Genomic DNA, 22,456 nt, shown 5'->3' on the forward strand with positions numbered 1-22,456 from the left:
TTTCTAATAAGTTTATATTGATTTAGAAACCGTTAAACTTCGTTGAGTCTAGTTATCTTACTTCCTACTAGTATTATAATTGCGAAAGTTTGTATGTATGGATGTTTGTTCCTCTTTCACGCAAAATCCACTGAACGGATTTAGATGAAACTTGGTACAGAGATAGTTTATAACAAGGATTAACACAAGATAGTGCGTTTTTATTTTTATAATTGTAAGAAACAGTAACAACAAAAAGATAAATAAAATAGCTCCATTTTCTTGTCATTTCGTTGTTATTTATTTAATCAACAATTGATATTCTAATTTAAATGAAAAAGCAACAAAATTACGTTTTTATTTATGTTAAGTTTTAGTGACGAACCTAACTAGAATTTAAAATAGTTAGTATACTTTAATATTACAAGTCGACAACTATGTGTGAGTGAGTTAATTATTCAGATCGAATTGTCGAAAGTAGATATAAAATAGCAAAATACCTGACTAAACATCAAGAGAATAGCTGTCACACATTTAATGTTCTAGATGCTATAAAAATACAGGAATTACGAAGCAAGATACAGGCTTACTCAGCGTGTTAATAAAAGTATAGAACAATTTACAAATATTTGTAGTTTGACAAGCCTTAGCATAGCTAAATAGGTTAAGTTAAAGTTCAAGGTGAATATTAAAATACAAACCAAAGAAATCAGTACACGTTTAATTTCATAAAGTCACTGAATAAACAAAAACCGTTCGAATCAGTTTTACAATCCTTTAATTCTAATAAAACCTTTTTCGGGGGATGCGAAAGTGACAGTATTTCAGCATTCCTCAGTTGAGACGTACTTGGATATAAGTATTCTATTTTCAAGTACTCGTTTGTCGAATCCACCCATTTTTGAAACATTAATTTTCCGCCAATCGGGTATGGCTCAAATTGCTCGCTCAGCTTAAACGGTTTGAACTCTAACGCTCTGATAACAGAGTTTAAATTTGAGTCATGTCCTACAAGCATTGTGAATTTTGGTGATTTGTCTTCGAAGATATTATACATGTACTTTATTAAAGGCCCAGCGATGTCTTTTGAGCCTAATGTGAGGTTAAATCGTACATTTTGATTTTCTTTGCTGATTTTTGCCAATAACTCCCATTGTTCTGGGGTTTGGATTTGGCCCCAGGCTACATCTTCGAGGGGCATACCTTCGTAATAACTCATTATAAATGCGTCTACAATGGCATTTCCGATAAACAGTGGCCCACTAACATTCGGTTCTTCGCCTACTTCTAGTACCACCTCAGTTTGGGCGATATTTAAATCGCATAGGTAAAGTGATTTGCATATATCTGCTTCCTCTATTTTTAATATTTTAGCAAGCTCCGAATAAGATTCAGTCAAGTTTAAATCCTTTATTTTTGCCCTCATTTCCTCGCCAATTTGGTTACTAAAAATTTCAGAGTTATTGTGGACGATTGGGAGGAAGACAGGGTCGAAAACTGTCAAATCTTCAAGATGTCGGACTGTCACGTTACAATTTTGGAACGCGGAATCGACGAATGCTTGCGCCGTAGCTATTGTTCTTGATTTTGTATTAGCATAAATAAGTACCTCCTTTTGTTCAGGACATCCTTCAATTAAATCTTCGTTGTCCAGCCATTCAGATATATATTTTCCCATGATACCTTCGAGTAAAGCGCCTTTTTGTGTCAAAATTCCCGCGCTTTCGTTCCATTTCGGCCATGGCTTAGGCGTGTATTTTTCCAAACTGTCTGTCAAAGGAGTTCTCACATTATGCCGGCTCAATATTAAAACCTGATCGAGTTTCAGGCTGCCGATATCAACGCCTTTGCTTATCACAATAACGCACAAAAAAACGATTAACTTTACCGCCATTGAGTAACGTTTTATTTGTCACGTTTCACTTGAACTTAATGTTTCGTTCTTTTTAATTAAAAAAACACTAATAATTGTTTTTTTCGCGGGTTTTATGGCATGGCTGTACGTTTCGCGTTTGTGAGCAATGCAAGACTGGCCGTTTGGCTAGCAGCCGATAAGCGTGTTTCACCATGCGACAAATATGATAAAACAAAATAGGGCTGTGTCACACCGACGCGTATCATTGATAATATCGCGATTAACATCAATTATTATTGTTTGCATAGATAAGACTAGAATAAGTATGTAATTATGACTTCAAAATATGATTATTATCTGGTAATCATTACTTAGATGATTATGGTCCGGAAGAGAAATTCACAGGCAGATTTTAAAAATGATATTGCCATATCCTTATCCTTTAGAAATATCGAATGCCTCACTTAGAAATTAAGTCCTTGTGTCGAGGTTTTACAAATATTCAAGTCACAAACAACCACAGGACAAGCATTCGTGGATAACACAAATACTTGTCCTACGCGGGGATCAAATCCACGACACGTCACCGAATGCTTTAATTTACTCAATAGCTGTTGCCCGCGACTCCGTCCGCGTGGATTCCCGTTTCCCATGGGAGTTTTGGGATAAAATGTAGCCGCGATCCTCCCCCATCTAGGAAATCATCAAATGACTCCTGCTTTGGGTGGAACGGAAGGGTCACACTCAACTAAAAACCACCTAGGTTCCTTCTTTTGTCCTTTATGTACCGGGGCCGAGGTAACTGACGGGCTTCACAGAGCTTGCTGACATCTATTTAAGGTGCTAGTGGAAGATGAGGTTGCCTGCACATGCCACTTCCTGATCGGGCGGTGAGCTACCCGTCACTCACCGTCAACAGGCCCTACCCTCAGCGTGGGTTGAAGACACCAAAGTTTTTCGCCCTACAATATACGGGACCATATTATTATATTGACTATTTCGATCTTAGCAAACAATATCCGACCATCTAGCAGTTTATTTCAATACATCTGTTTTTATATAACCTTGAAAAATGAGTACAATAACTTCTTATCTGTATAATTTATGATATTTATAAAAATATAATATTCAGTAACGTCAAAATACAAGTTTTCTTGGTATTATGGCTTTAGAATTAATTACTTGGGATAATTCTTGCATATTTGTAAAGTAATCTTGTCACATTCAGTCTAGATCGAAAACTAAAAAAGAGTTTTGAAATAAAAAAACGAATTGCAATAGAAATGTACTTAACTGTCAAATGACGTCATCACAATGGCGACTCCTAGCAATCTGCCGGTATAAACTCAAACTCAAATAACTATATATATAAAAAAAAACCTCAAATATATTGCCAAAGATACTGAAAAATAGCATAGCTTTTTTGCTAAAATTAATTTTAAAATCGGTCTTCAGAGCAAGAGATATCTTCCACGTCACAGACTTTATCACTATCTGTATATTTTTTTAAGGTTGTATCCACAATACTCTTAGCTATAATTCAAGGAAAACTATTCAACCGTTGAACCGTTTGATGATTACCAGGTTTTTTAAATCTTCAGTTAAAAACCTTTGCAAACGGTCACGTAACTTTGAGTTTCGATTTTTCGTCTAAGGTTTTAACCACTTAATTTAGATGTATGCATTTTCATGCATTACATAACTACATTCAGTGTAAACCCCGTTATACTGTTGCGATGCAAACGCGATGTACTCGTTGCAAGATGGACTCCGTTGACGCCAACCTCCATTTCACTCCTCTCTTCTTCCCTTCGCGAAGTCCGACATTGTCATACCTAAGCATCAAGCGTCGATAACATTGTCGCTATTGCTCAACCGGTCCATTCTGCTATTTCCTTTGTATTGGCAAAATGCTTAAGAGAACAGGAAAGGTCTCAAATTTTATCCAACTGCCATTCATTCATCGGCCATTGTAAGTAGCAGAGTCAGGGCCCTGGTAATAGGCTGACGGACAGCAGAGCCTTGGTAATTTTGTCCCGTTTTTAACCTTTCTGCATGGAACCCTAAAAACTGCTGTTTCTTTATGCCACATCATCACAAGTTATTTTTACAAACTGCGATCAGAAAATTTTCCTATTTTCGTCTCAAGATCTGCGTATTTCAGCTCATAAGTCAAAACGTGATTATAATTATTGTTCGTTAAGATAAGAAGTAAAATATGGAAATACGGAAATAAAAATTTATTCTAACTTTTATCCGATAGGAAAACATCAAATTTCTCCTCCCACTTTGAGTTGAGTGGAAGGGAGTGTCAAACTTTTTATTGTCTATAAGCCACCCATATTTCTTCCTTCACCCTTATACCGAGAACATAGTAACGGTCCCGGGCAATAGGGTATTTGAGTTAATCTTATTAAATATAAATCTGTATAGTCCGTCAGACAGATTTCAAAAAAATATTGATTTTGGTTTTTTCATTTTATCACATTACTAGCTGTTGCCCGCGATTTCGTCCACGTGGTTAGAATTTTCCCCGTTTTTTTCCACTTTTTCCATTGTATCTTCGCTCCTATTATTCGCAGCGTGATGTTATGTAGCCTATAGCCGTCCTCGATAAATGCTCTATTCAATACAAAAGGAATTTTTCAATTCGAACCAGTAGTTCTGAGATTAGCGCGTTCAAACAAACAAACTCTTCAGCTTTATATATTAGTATATATATAGATTAAAAGCTGGTATTATTAATAGCAGTTAAGAAGATTAAATGCATGGTAGAGGGGGCTCGTAACATCACTTGCTAGTAGAAAACTTACTGGTAAGTGACGTCACACGAGATTTTAAAACACTTTACTTTTTTTTTGTTTACGAGATAAAAGATAAATGTTCTCACATTTTTTTAAATCTTTCTGAATGACAACATAGTTTTATATTATAAGATTAGCTGTTGCCCGCGACTTCGTCCCTGTGGGTAGAAGATATAAGTTATGATTTACACCTGCCCTGTTTTTTTTTTACATTTTCCATTGTATCTTCGCTCCTATTAGTCGCAGCGTGCTGGTTTATAGCCTAAAGCCTTTCTCGATGAATGGTCTATTCAACACAAAAATCAAATTATTCAATTTGGACCAGTAGTTCCTGAGATTAGCGCGTTCAAACAAACAAACTCTTCAGCTTTATATATTAGTATAGATTACTATAGATTTAGTCAATTTATTTTTCACACACGGTTATCTGATCCCAAGCTAAGCAGAGCTTGTGTTATGGTAACCAGACAACTGATAAACTTACTTATATATTTCTAAATACATACATATTAAAGATAAATTACACCCAGACACCAGAACAAATGATCATGCTCATCACACAAACATTTGTCCTGGGCGGGAATCGAACCCACGACCTCTGGTATAGCAGTCAGGGTCACTAACCACTAGACCAACAGGCCCGTCTCTCTAACTTTAATAAGAGAATGTGATAAAATTGTTACATTATTGTTGACCAGTCTCGTGCTTACAGTTTCTAAATGTATTTCTCAATCGTTTTACAACTATTACAGCCTATTTTATAGTTTGTGAATGGCCGATGTAACAGCTGTTTCCATCCTACGCGATTTGCAGTTGACGTAGTGTCACAATGTTTTAAAGGGTACAATACATATTTATAATCGGTTTGTTTCAAGCCATATTTTTGACATACTAATATAATCCCTACTATAATATTATAAATGCGAAAGTAACTCTGTCTGTCTGTCTGTTACGCTTTCACGTCTAAACCACTTAACTGATTTTAATGAAATTTGGTACAGAGATAGAGTTGACTTTGAGAAAGAACATAGGATAGTTTTTATCCCGGACTTTTGAAGAGTTCTCTTGGAAACGCGATATAACCGACATCGACGCGGGCGAAGCCGCGGGCGAAAAGTACTAATATAATATTCCACATTTTTCACACAACTCTATCTAGTCTAAAACTAAGTAGACCTTGTATTATTAAGACTTTATAATAGATAAACATATTATTTATATTTGTCAAATTTATACATAACAGTCGAAAGTTCATTTTAATTATTTTTAAATTTCATCTTAATTTTATTTCTTGTTGTCTGTTTTGAATTTATTTGTATAGTTGATGAAAGTATGTTACTTAAAAATGTATAAATCCTAAATTAATTGTAATATTTATACGCCTTCATGGCAAAGCATAACGCTCCTTATGTCTATTTAACACCAGCACTTAATGTACCTGTGTTTAACAAATAAATATTCTTGATTCAGTTTTACCTACCAAACCTTGTAAATAACATGTCTAAGCAAATAACCAAAGCAAGAAACTCGAATCCACGCAAAAAAACAAATTGAAAATGATTAATTTATTCGCGTGTAAACGTGTGTTATAACACAAACAGAGATTGTCGAATCTATAATATATATCTATTGCCGTGTAGCGACGGCTTAAGAATACATATGTCGCTACCCCTTCTTCCAGTGGGTGTCGTAGAAGTCGACTAATGGAGTCAAAATGCACCGAACACCAGTGCGAGAGAAGGAAAACTCGGAAAAAAACCCTCTATCAACCCGTCTGGCCAGCGTGATAGCAGTAGGCTAAATACCTCTATGGGCAGCACACAAAAGCCACGGCCCCTAGTTCCCGGCAGTCCCGCTATTCCCGGTCACGGTGGCGACCGTGGTTACGGCGGGACAGGGGGTGCGAAGAATCTCCGGGTTACGGGAGGCCACCAAATAAATCTGACTCTTGCGACGTACAACGGCCGCACGCTACGGCTTGACTCGCATCTGGCGCAACTCGAGGTGGAACTTGGGAAGATTAGGTGGCACATATTAGGGTTATGTGAAGTTCGAAGAGAGGGGGAGGACACCATAACCCTCGAATCAGGTCACCTAATGTACTTCCGAGAGGGAGACCAACAATCTCAAGGTGGCGTTGGGTTTCTGGTTAATAAGTCCCTAGCTGATAACGTTGTGGAGGTGTCTAGTGTGTCGAACAGGGTAGCGTACCTTATCATAAAGCTCACCGACAGGTATAGCCTTAAGGTCGTGCAAGTGTACGCACCGACCTCGACACATTCAGACGATGAAGTGGAGGATATGTTTGATGATATATCAAGGGCCCTCCACTTCACTACAAAGACCCATTACACCGTTGTCATGGGGGACTTTAACGCTAAAGTGGGAGTACAGATTTGCGGCGAATCGGCAGTAGGATCCCATGGATTTGGAAGCAGGAATCATAGGGGGCAAATGCTCGTCAACTTCCTCGAACGCGAGGGGCTCTTTTTGATGAACTCCTTTTTCAAAAAGCAGCCTCATAGGAAGTGGACGTGGCAAAGCCCCGACACTATGACTAAAAATGAGATTGACTTCATCATGACGAACAAGAAGCACATATTCAGAGACGTCTCCGTGATCAATAGGTTTAATACCGGGAGCGATCACCGACTTGTCCGAGGCTCTCTGAATATCAACTTCAAGGCCGAACGTTTCCGTCTGATGAAGGCCAGGCTCCGACCAACACTGCTCCAAACCATGACAGGATCTGAAACGTTCCAGTCAAATTTGGAGAACCGATTTGCCGCCGTGGAAACCACAACAGACGTTAACCAGAACCACGAGTATGTGGTTAGGATCCTCAGGGAGGAAGGTTCGAGATTCTGTAACATGCAGCGTAAGGGCAAGAAATCAAAGCTTTCGGAAGAGACATTAGGGCTTATGAAGAAACGACGTGAAAACCCGCCTGTCACTTCGTCAGCTAAGCGGGCTCTAAACCAAGAGATCAACAAGCACGTACGACGCGACCTCCGGTGCTCCAATACTCTAGACATTGAAAGAGCAATTGAGCTGAATCGGGGGTCAAAGGTGTTCGTACAATCTCTTGGAAAAAGCCACTTGACGAAGCTGACCACAACAAGTGGAGAAGTCGTTTCTTCGGTGCCGGCAGTCCTTTCGGAAGTGGAAAATTTCTATGGCCGGTTATACGCATCGCATGCCACTCGACCTGATCCCGGAAATGAGGATTCCAGAGCCACATTAACAAGCCATTTCACCGAAGACCTGCCAGAAGTCAGCAGTGGCGAAATCGAGATCGCTCTGAGACAGCTCAAAAATGGAAAAGCCCCTGGCGAGGATGGCATTACAACAGAGTTATTAAAAGCAGGAGGAAACCCCTTACTAGGGGAGCTAAAAAAGCTTTTCAATGCCGTCCTGTTTGAAGGGAGAACTCCAGAGGCGTGGAGTAGGAGTGTTGTCGTCCTGTTCTTCAAAAAGGGAGACAAAACCCAGCTGAAGAACTATCGACCCATTTCCCTCCTAAGCCACGTCTATAAGCTGTTCTCAAGAGTGATCACGAACCGACTTGCGCGAAGACTCGACGAATTCCAACCGCCGGAGCAGGCCGGGTTTCGGAGCGGATACGGCACCATAGACCACATCCACACAGTGCGGCAGATTATACAGAAGACCGAAGAGTATAATCAGCCCCTGTGTCTAGCATTTGTGGACTATGAGAAGGCCTTTGACTCGGTGGAAATCTGGTCTGTTCTGGAGTCCCTGCAGCGTTGTCAAGTCGATTGGCGATACATCCAAGTGATGAGATGTCTTTACGAAGCCGCTACAATGTCCGTCCAAGTACAGAATCAGCAAACAAGGCCCATACCATTGCATCGAGGAGTGAGACAAGGGGATGTTATTTCCCCGAAATTGTTCACTAATGCAATGGAGGATATGTTCAAGACGCTGAACTGGAAAGGACGCGGCATCAACATCAATGGCGAACACATCTCTCACTTGCGATTTGCTGACGATGTCGTCATCATGGCGGAAACGCTGCAGGACCTACAACAGATGCTGAACGGCCTGGCTGAATCTTCTCTACGCATCGGCCTACGGATGAACTTGGACAAAACCAAGGTCATGTTCAATGAACATGTTCTACCGGAACCGATTGCGATACACGGCGCCGTTCTCGAAGTTGTTCAGAAATATGTATACCTCGGGCAGACATTGCAGTTAGGTAGAAACAACTTTGAGGACGAGGTGAATAGGAGAATTCAGTTGGGTTGGGCTGCATTTGGGAAGTTACGTCGAGTCCTAACATCGTCGATCCCACAGTGCCTAAAGACAAAAGTCTTCAATCAGTGCGTCCTACCTGTCATGACTTATGGAGCCGAAACGTGGACACTGTCGGTACGGCTGGTTCACAAGTTTAAAGTCGCTCAGCGGGCTATGGAAAGGGCTATGCTCGGCATTTCTCTGAGGGATCGCATCAGAAATGAGGTAATCCGTCAGAGAACCAAGGTCATCGATATAGCCCACCGAATCAGCACGCTGAAGTGGCAGTGGGCTGGCCATATTAGCCGAAGAACCGATAACCGTTGGGGTAAACGAGTTCTGGAGTGGAGACCACGCCTCGGCAAACGTAGTGTAGGACGTCCTCAGGCACGGTGGAGTGATGACTTGCGCAAGACGGCTGGCAGGAGCTGGATGCGAGAAGCCGAAAATCGATCTCAGTGGCGTGCACTTGGAGAGGCCTATGTCCAGCAGTGGACTGCGATAGGCTGATGATGATGATGATGATGAATATATATTACTTTATGTTTTACCACGCTTTTATTAGTTTACGTTTGTATGTTTATTTGTTTGTAACCGACTTCTTCGGGCTTGATTTTTACCCATTTCCAACGGTCAGATTTCATTTAAACTTAAAGTCAATACAATAATTTAATCATCTTATTCCATTACCCTTATTAGTTTATTTACTACTAGCTGTTGCCAACAACTTCGTCCCCGTGGGTAGAAGATATAAGATATGATTTATACCTGCCCTGTTTTTTTCACATTTTCCATTGTATCTTCGCTCCTATTAGTCGCAGCGTGATGGTTTATAGCCTAAAGCCTTCTTCGATGAATTGTCTATTCAACACAAAAAGAATTTTCAATTTGGACCAGTAGTTCCTGAGATTGGCGCGTTCAAAGAAACAAACAAACTCTTCAGCTTTATATATTAGTATAGATTACACGAAAGTTAAAAAAAGTACTAACTTCTTACTATTTAGATTTACTATAAAAGTAATTATATGGACAAATAGATAAAATCTGTGGAACAAAAAGTCGACTCACAACGGATTCTAATTTATTCATATTTTGTTTTTATCTATGTAAAATTATTCTTCACCTATTATTCAAGGTGAATGCACTAATAAAATACTTCAGAAGTCCAGTCTTAATCAATACGTCATTTCTATGATCATAACGTCATCACTACTTCATAAGTTATTCTGACGTCATTAATTCTTAAATATATTCAGTTCATTGAAATGTTACATTTTTAGAAAAATGACATTTGGATATAGAGACTATTAATTGGTGGTTGAGGTCACCACGCCAAGCCGACGTGCAAGCGCGACGTGTCACGGGTTCGATCCCCGCGTAGGACAAGCTTGTTTTAATTAAGTAGATATGCTTTGTGCCACCCCGAAATATTAAATCCCTTACTGTAGGAGTCTTTTTATTTTAATGAATGAGTCATTTTTGTTTTATATGCAAAAAATGACTACACTATTTTTATAATTCAATCATTTAATTAACACAGCTTATTACGCACCACTGTACTTAGGCCTTCTGAAATGAAGTGGTTTATAATTAAACTTCGTAATTATCTGCATAATACCGTCATTATAAACACACACGTGTTTGATTTATGCATATTAATAGCACAACAGTAATTTCTGCTCTGATCGCGAGTATAACTGTTTTGTGATTAGCAGTATAATTAGGCATATAAGTACAGTAAAATGCAAATCTGTATGTTTGTTCATGATAATATCAATTTCTGTTTCAATGGTATTGAGACTGAGTTGGTATTTTAATTGCGACACTAGCGCTGATTCGTGCAGTGGCAAGACTTGGAACTATGGTCGATCAACAGCTGACGTTTTTAACCTTAACGTATTTAACCTGTTTAAAAATTGCGTACTCCGACACAAAAACGCCGATGACGTAGCACGTCGGCTTAGGTTTATTAAGTGACAGTCTGATATTACCAAACCCCCTGCCCTCCAGAAAGCAATTTTCCATGAGGATTCCCTCGCCTTGCCTACCAAAAAACGGGGTACAAAACCCAAAAAATATTGGATACGTAATTTTATATCGTAAACAAAAAATGAAGCCGAAACAATGATTTTAAATATCGTGTGACGTCACATACCAGTATGCTTATTACTAGCAAATGATGTTATTTCCCCCAGTACTGTACATTTCATAATGTATAGTAGGGGAGTGAAATTAACTTTTTTGGGAAACCTATCTGACGGATACCTTAGATTTTTTTAGTCATATACCCTATTGAAGCCCCTTAGTAGATGTAAGACGCTAAGTACCCCGGTACTACGAAAGGCCCCTTGTTATAGCACTGGTCACTTTCCTGATTTTCTATACATTAAACCCACAAGGGCGTTATAATAGCGTACTGGAACACGAATCCGTGGGAAGCGACTATAAACAATGTTTGTTTGTAAACAAGAAGTATTTTCAAAATAAATGACGTTCGGAGAATTCGTGTATCGCTTGCGTAGAATGTACACAAAAACAACGAAAGTGTTAACTAAGAAAACCGTCAAATTAACCTTGTTAAAGAATCTGTGTTTCTTTTCGAAAACTTGTTCATCCCCGAAAATCCACGCCCATCCGTTGACCCCACACCTGTGTATTTTGACGTTCGTTTGATTCAAAATACCCTCTACTCTTTTTTTTCCCCTTTTTTCTCCAAAAACGCAATCCCGATTTAAATGCGGACAACATCACATACATTGTTCTGAACCCAAAGTAAGTTGCTAAAGCACTTGTGTTATGGAATTCAGATACAACGAAGGTACCACAAACACCCAGACCCGGCAAAATGTAGAAATGAGATTTTTTACATTGACTCGATCGGGGATCGAACCCGAGACCTCAGAGCTAGCGACACCTTGAAACCGGTGCGAACGCCACTCGACCACGGAGGTCGTCGATTTGAAGTAAAACCTTTGCGAATACGCACGTTAATAAAGTTACCATTGGGGTTGTAATCAAAAATAAAAAAATCAATGAGAATTATTTAATAATAGTTATCACAAATTTAAATATGTGTATCAATTTAATTACAGTAATAAATAGTTATTTTTAAAACGTACATTTTATATATTATTATTTATTGCAAACATACATTGCATACATCCCAATTACTTATAATTCTAGTACATAACATTGAGCTTATAACTTTTTCTCTGCAGGCCTCTCATACAGAGAACGAGCATTGATCACCACACTTGTGAGCTGCCCCACGGTGGGGCGCCATTACCGAAGCTGTTAATAACACCAGCCTGTAACTGTCCCACTGCAGGGCCCCGATTCTGCTATTTTACAACGGCCGATGCATGAATGGTAATTGGATATATTCGAAATTATTCCTATTCCCTTAAGCATGTTGCCAATACAATACTTGGAAGTTAATTGTATTGACCTTGAGTGTACCTTCACGTACTGAATTTACAATTACTGTGTAGTAAAATGCTTAAGAGAATATGAAAATTGTCATTTTAAGCCAAATTTCAGTCATTCATCGGCCGTTGTAAATAGCAGAATTGGGGCCCAGACCTCTCATACAGAGAAAAAGATAATTATGCACTAGAATTAAAAGATAAACACTAAATCTAGCCAAACTAGGTTTCACATTACATACTACCATTAATTTATATACTAGGGGATGGATAGTATTAAAATTTTTATATGTATAATGTATATTTATTGTAGTTTAAATCTATAATGCAAATGTGTAGATGGCAGCACTGAGCGATGAAATGCAATAGTTTCGTATATTAACCGCTAGATGGCAATCGCCTCTAAAGTAACTTTCGTGAGGATGTTTCATTATTAAATGATGCAAAGGTTTACTCACGCGTATTTATCGGGATTGCCCGACTAGTTTCAGACCCAACCAGAGTCTAAGTATTATAAATAATTCAGTATTTTTATGGTCAGCCACAAAAGCCAGTGGAAATAATCAATTTTTCAAAACTTGTACGCAATAGAATACCCACTTTCAGGCCTTGATCAAAAGTCATCTAGATCTATTTTAAGCCCTAAATATCTAGCCTACTGTACAGGAAGACTGGTTTAAGCTCTATCGTTTTAAATAATATCCATCCCATAATATTGTATCGAACAATTTGACGACTTCCCACGTTGGATCCAATGTTTGTACCAAGGTTTGTAGACTTGACCTCTATTATAGTTTGCCAGACTTTTGGGCTTATTTTTATTTATGTCTTTCGACGTCATTATATCTGACTACCTAAAATAATAACCTATATGGACCGCTTTAACTAATTACGCTATTTGTTGCAGAGTATACCTAAGATTTATGATTGCTGTCACTATGTAAGAAATATCCAGTCCAGTGTACTATAATAAAGGTCAATTCTTGCAGATTCCTTTAATAAATACAGAACGACCAATACCAACATTTGGGGCCAACTTTTCTAGCTAGACTCATTGAACAAACATTGGCACAAACATTGAGACCAACATGTAAAGCATTACTTAAATACTGAGTACATAACATCACAAGTTAAAACGAAGCTTGATACAAATCCGCCATCTTTACAAAAAATTGGCGGCAACTTTGACAGCTGTCATTTGGAATGTTTTTTTCTAACTCGTGGCTTTGTCGAGTTGTGCCAGTTGATGCGCCAATCTTTCTTCGCGGGCTCGCCTGGACTGACCTAGGGCCCGTTTTTCAGCGAATTTCGATATAAATGTTTCTACTGGCATGTTACCTGAAATTTTATATTATAGTTATTAATAAAATAAACAGATCTTTTACATAACGTGTGTTTAATTTAATGATGTAAGTATGTTGTAAATATCACTACCACGCTGGTAGAGGTTACTTATGATATAAGCAACACCCTTTTAAATCTTATATCTTATGTTTTTTTTCACTCTTTTTTGAGTACATAAAGTACTACATAAGTAAATGACGCAGTAATCTTTGAGCAAATTTGAGCATTTGTTGGAGATCCAGATATAATCCTCTTTTCATATACGAGATGAGTTTTCCCCTTTGCCTAGTTGTGGGAAATTTCCTTTCTATCTGACGTCATCTCACAAGAAACACTCTTAGCAGCCATATCCATTAATTTTAATAAAACGCCGCTGACCTGTCAGAAACTGTTCAGCGATGACCTCTGACTCCTCATCGGCCTTCAGGGCGGCCTCCTTCAGGTAGTCCCTGATCCTATGAGGGTCATACATCTCAGCCATCTTCTGGTGCTTACGGTTCAACTCTTCAAAGTTCATCTTCATTTGTACTATGGTTGATATGCGGTCTATGACCTGAAAGAAAAACACAAATATTTTATGTGAATAAACAAAGACCATTGCTACGAGTTTTATATTCGCGCTCAATAGATGGCGTTAGGGTGTAGTCGTGTCGATTCGACACGACACGAAAAATGTTTAGCTTCTATTCAATTTTAGTGGTTTAATTTATTCTTTATTGTAAGCAAGAGGTCTAATATTTTTTTGAATTTCGTACAATTATGGTTATAACGCCACCCTATCCCACGACTCTTCTAGCCGCCTGTCCGTCTCTCACCGGGCTATATCTATCGAACAATGATATCTAGGCAGTTAACAACGTGTGGCGATTTTTATGTAAATTTCTTCTTTTTAGCCTAATTCAACAAACCCGTCATTGTAGTGTGTCTGACTCGCACTTAACTTGATCATTGAATAAATACAAATTATGTTTTCATTAATAATATCTAGAGCATCAGAAAAAAATGAAGCATTTTAACCTTTTTGGCTTTTAAACATTATTAATTGTTTAGTCCTAGGTTAAGTAACCTGTAATGGTAGATTAGTGTGATAATTAAATAAATAATTACTTATCCCATGACCACGGCCTATCTGTTTTCCATTTAATATTTTTCTTTACATAAGGGTCGATAAACAAACTGTTATGTTTAAAGTTTCATACCTCAGTCTTCAAATTATCAAGAGCTTGTTGCTTGACAATGTTCTCTTGTGCTATTTCCTCGATGCTGGTCATCAGTTCCTCCGTTTCCAGTTCTAGTTCCACTAGTTGAGGGTTAACCTCAATAATTTTATCCTGGAAGTTGAAATTATAATGGTTTAGTCCAAATTATTAGGGTTTTACAGGATATTACAGTTACTAGAATCAGTCTTAATCAATTTCATTAAGTATCTATTAATATTTTTTTCAAAAAGTCCTATCTTAAGCAAAGAAAACTGTGCTATAAATCAGTGATGAAAAAGTTTAAATTGCTTCCTTGGTTTACAATCAAATTACTTGAAGACACAATTTAAACAAAATGGCGTTTTCTTTGCTTTTAAGATGCAACATCAGCACCAGATCAGCTCTGCATCATATAATAATATTGCATTGTCATGCAATGTAGACATGCCATCAAAATTTCAGCTTACTTGGAAATCAGGAAGTGGATCAAATCAAGTTTACAAGATTGCACTAGTGACCAACAGACAGATCTAACTAAATAGATGGTTGTAATAAATGATTTCTATACAAAAAGCACCTATCTGAGGGACGGCAGTGCCCCTGCCAAGTCTCGAGCAAAACGGGCACGGCCGTACCATCTTTTCTCGAAGCGATTCGCGGCTGTTTCGCCCCCCCTGTATCTTCGACGTGGACAAAGCTAGGAGTTTAGCTTTTCGGGGAATAATAGTAGGCATTAGAACAAGCTTAAGTTCGAAATTACATGCCAATTGAATTAATGGTTTAGGAGTTACGGTCGATCAAAGTTACACCATTTTGTCACTCACTGACTCACTGACAGATCATCAAAAATCTAAGGTACTTCTAGCAGACTTAGAAACTTCAAATTTTGCACCAAGATAGGTCCTTAGCCACATATAAAGGAAAAATTATAAAAACATTAAAAAATAATATGCCATAGAAAACAATTTTATATTTGCGGTTTGGCAAGAACATTATGTATGGATTTTGACTGCATTGTTAACTTTGTTCGTTGTTTAAGTACCTATTCAATTGGATGAATACATACATAGAATAGAAAAGAATAATATAAATGTAATACACAGACTATCATTAATACAAATTAATACATAAAATTCATAATTCATTAAATTAATAAAGCTAAAACTCCATTGTATTGCGATAAATATTGTATGCGCGCTCGATAGATGGCGTTGTACGTGTCTGAATCGCGCTATGGTTTCGTTACAAAGCGCAGTCTAAGTAGTACTTCAGAATAATTGGATAATTTTCATTTGATAGCGCCACCTGTCTATGAAAAACCATTTCGAAACTAAAAAATATTGTAGTGATAATTGATATTCGGAGAACTTTACGTGTTATTTAGTTTAGTTTAGCTATAGTTTGTAAGTTAGTAGATATATATATATGCATATATATATAAGTTTAAGCTTGTTTACATTAGAAGTAACGAAGTCTCAGAGAAGAAACAAAAGAGATAGAGATAGAGAATGGGTTCTAAGCAAAGCAGTAGCTGAAGTCCTAGAAATTATGACACCTAAAAAAAAAGAAAGAAATACACTTACAAAAAATAAATGAGATCCCACCAAAAACATTAAATGTAAAAAAATGCCAAGTCTCTCGATGCAGTCTTTCCATTGTAAAAAGTTTTGAGATCTCATAGAAGCCAAGTCCTATTCAAAATATTTTGTAGTTATAAATCAACATTTAGTAATTGTATCAATAGTTTTCTTTATATTATAATTATAGTGACTTGGCAATGAGCACAAATTAAAAGCTGCTTGATGCCTGGAATTATGTGCAAATGTTACTGACGAGACCAGTGATCAGATTATTTGTTATGTGTGAATCATGATGGTCACTACCGACTACATGCTCCAATACAATAATTAAGAATACCTTACGGGCCATCGCTTTATGAAAGTAAATGAATCGAGAGTACACTAAGACTGACTGCCGTTGCCGAAATTCGGTTGGGACGACACGGATAAACCAAAAGAAAATTAATTTTGTGATATTAATGTTTACGCATGCGGTGTGTGTAACTTTCAACTCCTACAAATATGCCGTTTTATTTGTTTCTTCTTGTGCTCATTGCCAAGTCACTATAATTATAATATAAAGAAAACTATTGATACAATTACTAAATGTTGATTTATAACTACAAAATATTTTGAATAGGACTTGGCTTCTATGAGATCTCAAAACTTTTTACGATGGAAAGACTGCATCGAGAGACTTGGCATTTTTTTACATTTAATGTTTTTGGTGGGATTATTATTTACCTGTAAATCCGTATTCTCTAAAATCTCCTGCAACTCTTCAATACAACACTCATTAAGCTCCGGAAACATCAGCGATTGTCCGCTAAAGTGTGTCTGCGGACTCACATCATTACTTTTAACTACTTCCTCGTTATTTGTCAATTTTGGCATTGATTTCTGAAATTCTCGTATAATGACTTGTACGACGCGACCTAAGTCTGAATGCATAGTGTAGTTTAAGAGACCAGGAGCCCCGATAACTTGGTTTGAATTTTCACCAATCCATGGATGGGAATTGGGGGGGTTAACGAAGATTGATGGCTTCTCGTTTGGAAATTCTGGTCCTAATATCACTGTCAGACTCATATTTTTACCATCAGCGACAAATTCAACTCTATATTCAGCGTTTTCACTCACTTCCACAACATGGTCGTTGAACACTTTTAACGTATCAATTTGACGTTTTCTCATATCTTGTTCACTATAATATGGTCGGGGCAGCATGATTCTACAATTTAGTGCAAGAAAAAAGATTACTATTCCAACAAAAGCTCGGAATCCTAGATGTTTTTGAGCACAATAAAATTTGTGTCAACTCTGCAGAATATTTGGAGATTTTGCAATAGTTTACACACAAGGAGTATTACTTTTGGTAATAAATTGTTATTAAATAGCAGTTAGTTTAAGATAACAATGCTTGCAAACTACAATTTGCTATATAATAATATTATTAATTTCCAAAATATTATTATATGCGATCAATATGTTTCACAAATAGGTTTTCGACGCGCGAAGTAAATAAAGGTCCAGAACCGTCATCCATGTCAGCTATTGGCCCAATTTTGTGAGACCGGGAATTTTAACCAATGAAATCACATCGGTAGAAATTGAATGACCAGTGAGAATAAACTCATATGACCTAATGTCAAACAAATGTCAAATATGCAACGCTCTGTTCTACGTAAGAATTTTTTGTTTGTTCAGTTTTACATATGTATATGATATGTGACAAAGATATAATAATTGTAAGTGTAAAAGAAGAAAGAAACGTCAAAGCTAAGGTTTAACAAAATACTAACTATAATAATTTGAGTATATTAACTATACTTCCTTTATAACAACTCAAAAAAGTCCATCAGCTACAAATTTTGCAACATTATCGTAGTTTGCGAAAACTGTGCAAATTATAGGCATCAAAAGTTGTTAAACATTCAAATAAGTGTTTATATATATAGTTTGCGCGATCATTACATTAGCTATTTTTTACATTAAAGTTATCATTACCTGCAAAGAATTAGTGTTTGTAACTTACAAAAAACAAAACGCTTAGTATTTTTAAATGACGAAAAAGCGGAGGACCTTCTTAACTCAAAAAATGTTTTTTAACACTTGGCCATGTATAATTTACGGTCTTTTAGCTGTTATACCCAATATTGTATTTTTTATTTAGAATACATTTTCGCCTATCAGTGCGTTTTTATCATGTTTTTTTTTTTCAAGTTTAGTTGTCAATAATCATGTTTGGATCGTTAACTTATTTTTAAAAGCCAGCCTTTTCGATACTTGAAGGGTTTCAAAGTTTTTCGAAAACGTAAAATCTAAATATCATTTTTGTTCACATGCTTTTGTTTAGTAAGTACAACACAATTTAATTACATAAAGGCACCTGTAGTACGTATTGTAATAATTATAAGCTTACCACCAATATTACCGACTTTATCGTGGTTGTGGAAACGTGACGCCGCTATATGCCGTGTGTACTCTTTCTCGCTTTCACATTTGCAACAGTCTTACTTTAAAAAGCAATGTTAGACACCAGCATAGTTTTTCGTTGATTAAAAAAAAAACGACACCTGCAGCAAGGAATTTAAACCTTGTGTCGCGGGGGGTTTCCCAAACATACAAATCACATAAACAGGACCGAACCAGACTCAAAACAAGCCTTCGTTGTTCACACAAATACTTGTCCTGCGCGGGTATCGAATCCACGCGTGACGGTTGGTTTGGCGTGATGACCTCAACCTAAAGTATAAATTTAATATTTTATGGCGAAAACAGTTGTTGGAGAGCCAAATAAATACAATTAAAAATGACGTCTTCTCTTGAAAACGGTGTGTTAACGTAAATATAATTTTAAAAGGGTATAATTAAACAATTCATGATTGACGGAGAAGATAAAAATGACCTAAAAAAACAATTAAAGTCGAAAATAACTTACCTACATAATATTAAGCATCTTCAGAATCCTACCTTTTATGTACCTACGTCAATGTTTTATTTCATTGTGTACGTATTACGTAATTAAACTCCTCTGAAACTGCTCTACCGATTCTCATGAAATTATGTGGTAAAATATATATGCAGTATTACAAGACTTCCGGGTATTTTTTTATTTTATTAGGGTATCCGAAACGATTTTCTGAATAAACGATTTCGGTGCTAAGGAATTGAATTCCGTCGTAGGCACCCAGACTCAGGACAAGCATTCGTGGATCATAAAAATGTGTGTCCTACGCGGTTATCACCCGGGTTTGCATATACTCTGCTAGTTTAAAGATATATACGCATTAAAAAAAAAATTGTGAATGCGAAAGCTAAGTTTATAGTTTTGACTGATTAAATGTATTTTCAGAAAGCGTAGTTTGTATTTAAGTGAAATGTTAAATAATTAAAGGTTTGAAGGAAAAATACATATTATATGGCTGCCGATTACAAAAACGGAACGCATCTCTAATGCCAAATATCTGAGTATGAATAAAATTTGAAATAAGAAGCTTCTTTTAAAATGGCTGCTATTATCGCAGCAGCAAAAAAATAGCAAAAAAGAGTTTTGGTTTTTGCTCATTTAAAATTTTCATTGCAAATTCAATTTTAATGACTTTGGAAGTTAGAATGACGTAGGTATTTGTAAAATTATTCCTAGACAGAAATCTTAACAATATTACCTTATTATTTAGATTTCTTTCTATTAGATTTGTTCCTAGACTAGTCGCGCCTTCCGTTTCATCTGCATAATCATCTACTTTTTTATTGTTGATGCAAAACCTTCTGGAATGGAAACCTAAGGTAGAATCCATACACCGTGCACATATCTTTATAAATGTATGTGAGCTACAAAGAAATTACTAATGATCCCTAAGGCCGATCAGTTTCTACAGAGGGGTAAACTCTGACACCATATTGAACATCAACCATACGATAAGAATTCGTGGCATTAGGATCAATATGTTCTATAAAACACACTGTCTTAAAATTAAGTATTTACCTATTTTTTTCTTAGTAGGCATGGAGCGAGTATTAGAGGCCAAAGTAAAGATGGATGGATTGTGTGAAAAGTGAGAGATGAGATTTTTTACGAAAGAAAATTGATTTAGAGATAACGCGACTAGATTTTTATAATAACTATCGTGAGACTGATTCATTATTAAATGATGTAACGGTTTACTCACGCGTATTGTAGTGAGTTCGACTCGCGATCCCGCCGCGTCTGCTCATGATTAAGGACTCCGGTTGGGTCCGAAACTAGTCGGGCTACCCCGATAAATACGCGTGAGTAAACCGTTACATCATTTAATAACGCGACTAGAGTTCCACGTGACAACTCATAGAAATATCAGCAATCTCTGTGGAGCCCATCAGGATTGATGCCTTTTTTTTTGTTAAGGCTGGGGAATCCTCATAGACACCCTCCCTCGGGGGAGGAAATGGGTAGTGTAGACTTTTACTGACTAAACCTGAACCGCCGTGCTACGTCATCCGCGTGTTTGTGTCGGTGTATGGCAATGCGTTGCAATCCTTCATACATAAGGATTCATGCCTGCCGGGGCAATGGGATTGTCCAAAAGGGCTACCGTGGCCCCTGTACGCGAAGAGCAAAGGAAGGAACATGGGTGGGGTTTAGTCAGTAGAAGTCTGACGCTCCCTTCCGCTCAACCTAAAACCGGAGAAGTCATTTAATGATTTCCAAGAAAAAATAAGGGGTAGAAAGGAAGGGAAAAGGATTTTTTGATAAGTGTGTGTAATTGCATGCCTAGGTCCCGTGTGAAGAGTATCTTGTTAGTAAAGGACAAAATTGATATAATATTGATTTAGTCCCGAAAAATCATTATTTATTTATTGGTATTCCACTTATACTGTGTGGATGTTAGTTATCTTCGTAAATAGTAGTTTTAACACCAACACATAAAATAAAAATAATACTTATTTTTTTTTTGAGAGTCGAGTGTTGGTCACCACGGCAAAACCCGCTCAGGACAAGCATTTGTGTGATCCCCGAGTGCTTGTCCTGAGTCTGGGTGTCTTTGTGCATGTGACTTGAATGTTTGTGAAACCCCCCGCGACACAAGGATTAATATCCTTAGCGTGGGAATCTTAAAAGGGAAACCTTTTTATGGGAGGCTTTTTTTTATTAAACTTTATGTAAGTATGGGTAAAGTAGCTTCACATATACATTAATTCCTAAATACTGTTTTCAGAAGGTTTTTGAACTACCACACAACGTTATCTAGTCTTGAACTGAGTAAAACTTGTATTGTTATATTTTTCTTTATGTATACATGCATTATATAATGGATGTAAATGACATTCAAACACAAACAAATCAACGATCTCATCAAATAAAAAATTGTCCTGGGTGGGAATCGAACCCACGACTTAGAGAATATAGAAGACAAGGCCACAGATCACTAGACCAACAGGCGAGTCACAGAAATAGTTAATTTATTTTACTCTTTCAAACAATCTAACGATCCTAAAATTTACAATTGTCAAAATTTTTGTTTGAAGCAAAATTTTTGAACCTATTTATAATTTTATTAATATTTAAAACATTAAACCTATTCAAAACAAACACATTTTAAGCCTAGGTAACTTAAACTCGTGAGAAAATTTCATGTCAAGTATTAATTAAATTAACTAAAGAACAGAGCAAATGGGAATCGGATTTGCGAAGCTGAGGGTTTCGTACACAATTATAGGCTGAAGATAAAAAGGAGAAAATAATGACTAGTTTTATAAATACCTATCCTAAAAAAATATACAAGAAGCTATCCTGAAAATTGAAGCCTGGACAAATTCAACCGGAACGACATACAGACAAGAAAAGTGAGTGTATAAAAACGTAGAAAATATATGACAAATATATGATTGTAGCTAAGCAAGCTTTGCTACAATCATAAAAGTTATGGGTTATCTAGATTTTTTAATTTATTATACGTGTATTTATTGGGATTGCACGGCTAGTTTCGGACCCAACCGGAGTCCCGATACTCTTGAGTATCCTTTTGCACGATAGTTACTATAAAAAAAT

General features: G+C 36.9%; 2 protein-coding genes across 2 annotated transcripts; both read right to left on the reverse strand.

Moving 5' to 3' along the window:
• Window positions 1-681: 681 nt before the first annotated feature.
• LOC113498848 (glucose-1-phosphatase-like) lies at window positions 682-2,045 on the reverse strand. Its single transcript, XM_026878993.1, has one exon. The coding sequence runs from the start codon at window positions 1,871-1,873 to the stop codon at window positions 689-691; it is 1,185 nt and encodes a 394-aa protein (XP_026734794.1). The 5' UTR covers window positions 1,874-2,045; the 3' UTR covers window positions 682-688.
• A 10,379-nt stretch (window positions 2,046-12,424) lies between these two features.
• LOC113498774 (vacuolar protein sorting-associated protein 37A) lies at window positions 12,425-17,948 on the reverse strand. Its single transcript, XM_026878917.1, has 4 exons — window positions 17,170-17,948; window positions 14,867-14,998; window positions 14,046-14,220; window positions 12,425-13,661 (listed from the first exon to the last, which is right to left on the reverse strand). Exons 1-4 carry the CDS (start codon window positions 17,650-17,652, stop codon window positions 13,537-13,539), a joined length of 915 nt encoding a protein of 304 aa, XP_026734718.1. The 5' UTR covers window positions 17,653-17,948; the 3' UTR covers window positions 12,425-13,536.
• Window positions 17,949-22,456: the final 4,508 nt, after the last annotated feature.

This window comes from Trichoplusia ni, chromosome 11, assembly GCF_003590095.1.
Source record: "Trichoplusia ni isolate ovarian cell line Hi5 chromosome 11, tn1, whole genome shotgun sequence".
Classification (NCBI taxonomy): domain Eukaryota; kingdom Metazoa; phylum Arthropoda; class Insecta; order Lepidoptera; family Noctuidae; genus Trichoplusia; species Trichoplusia ni.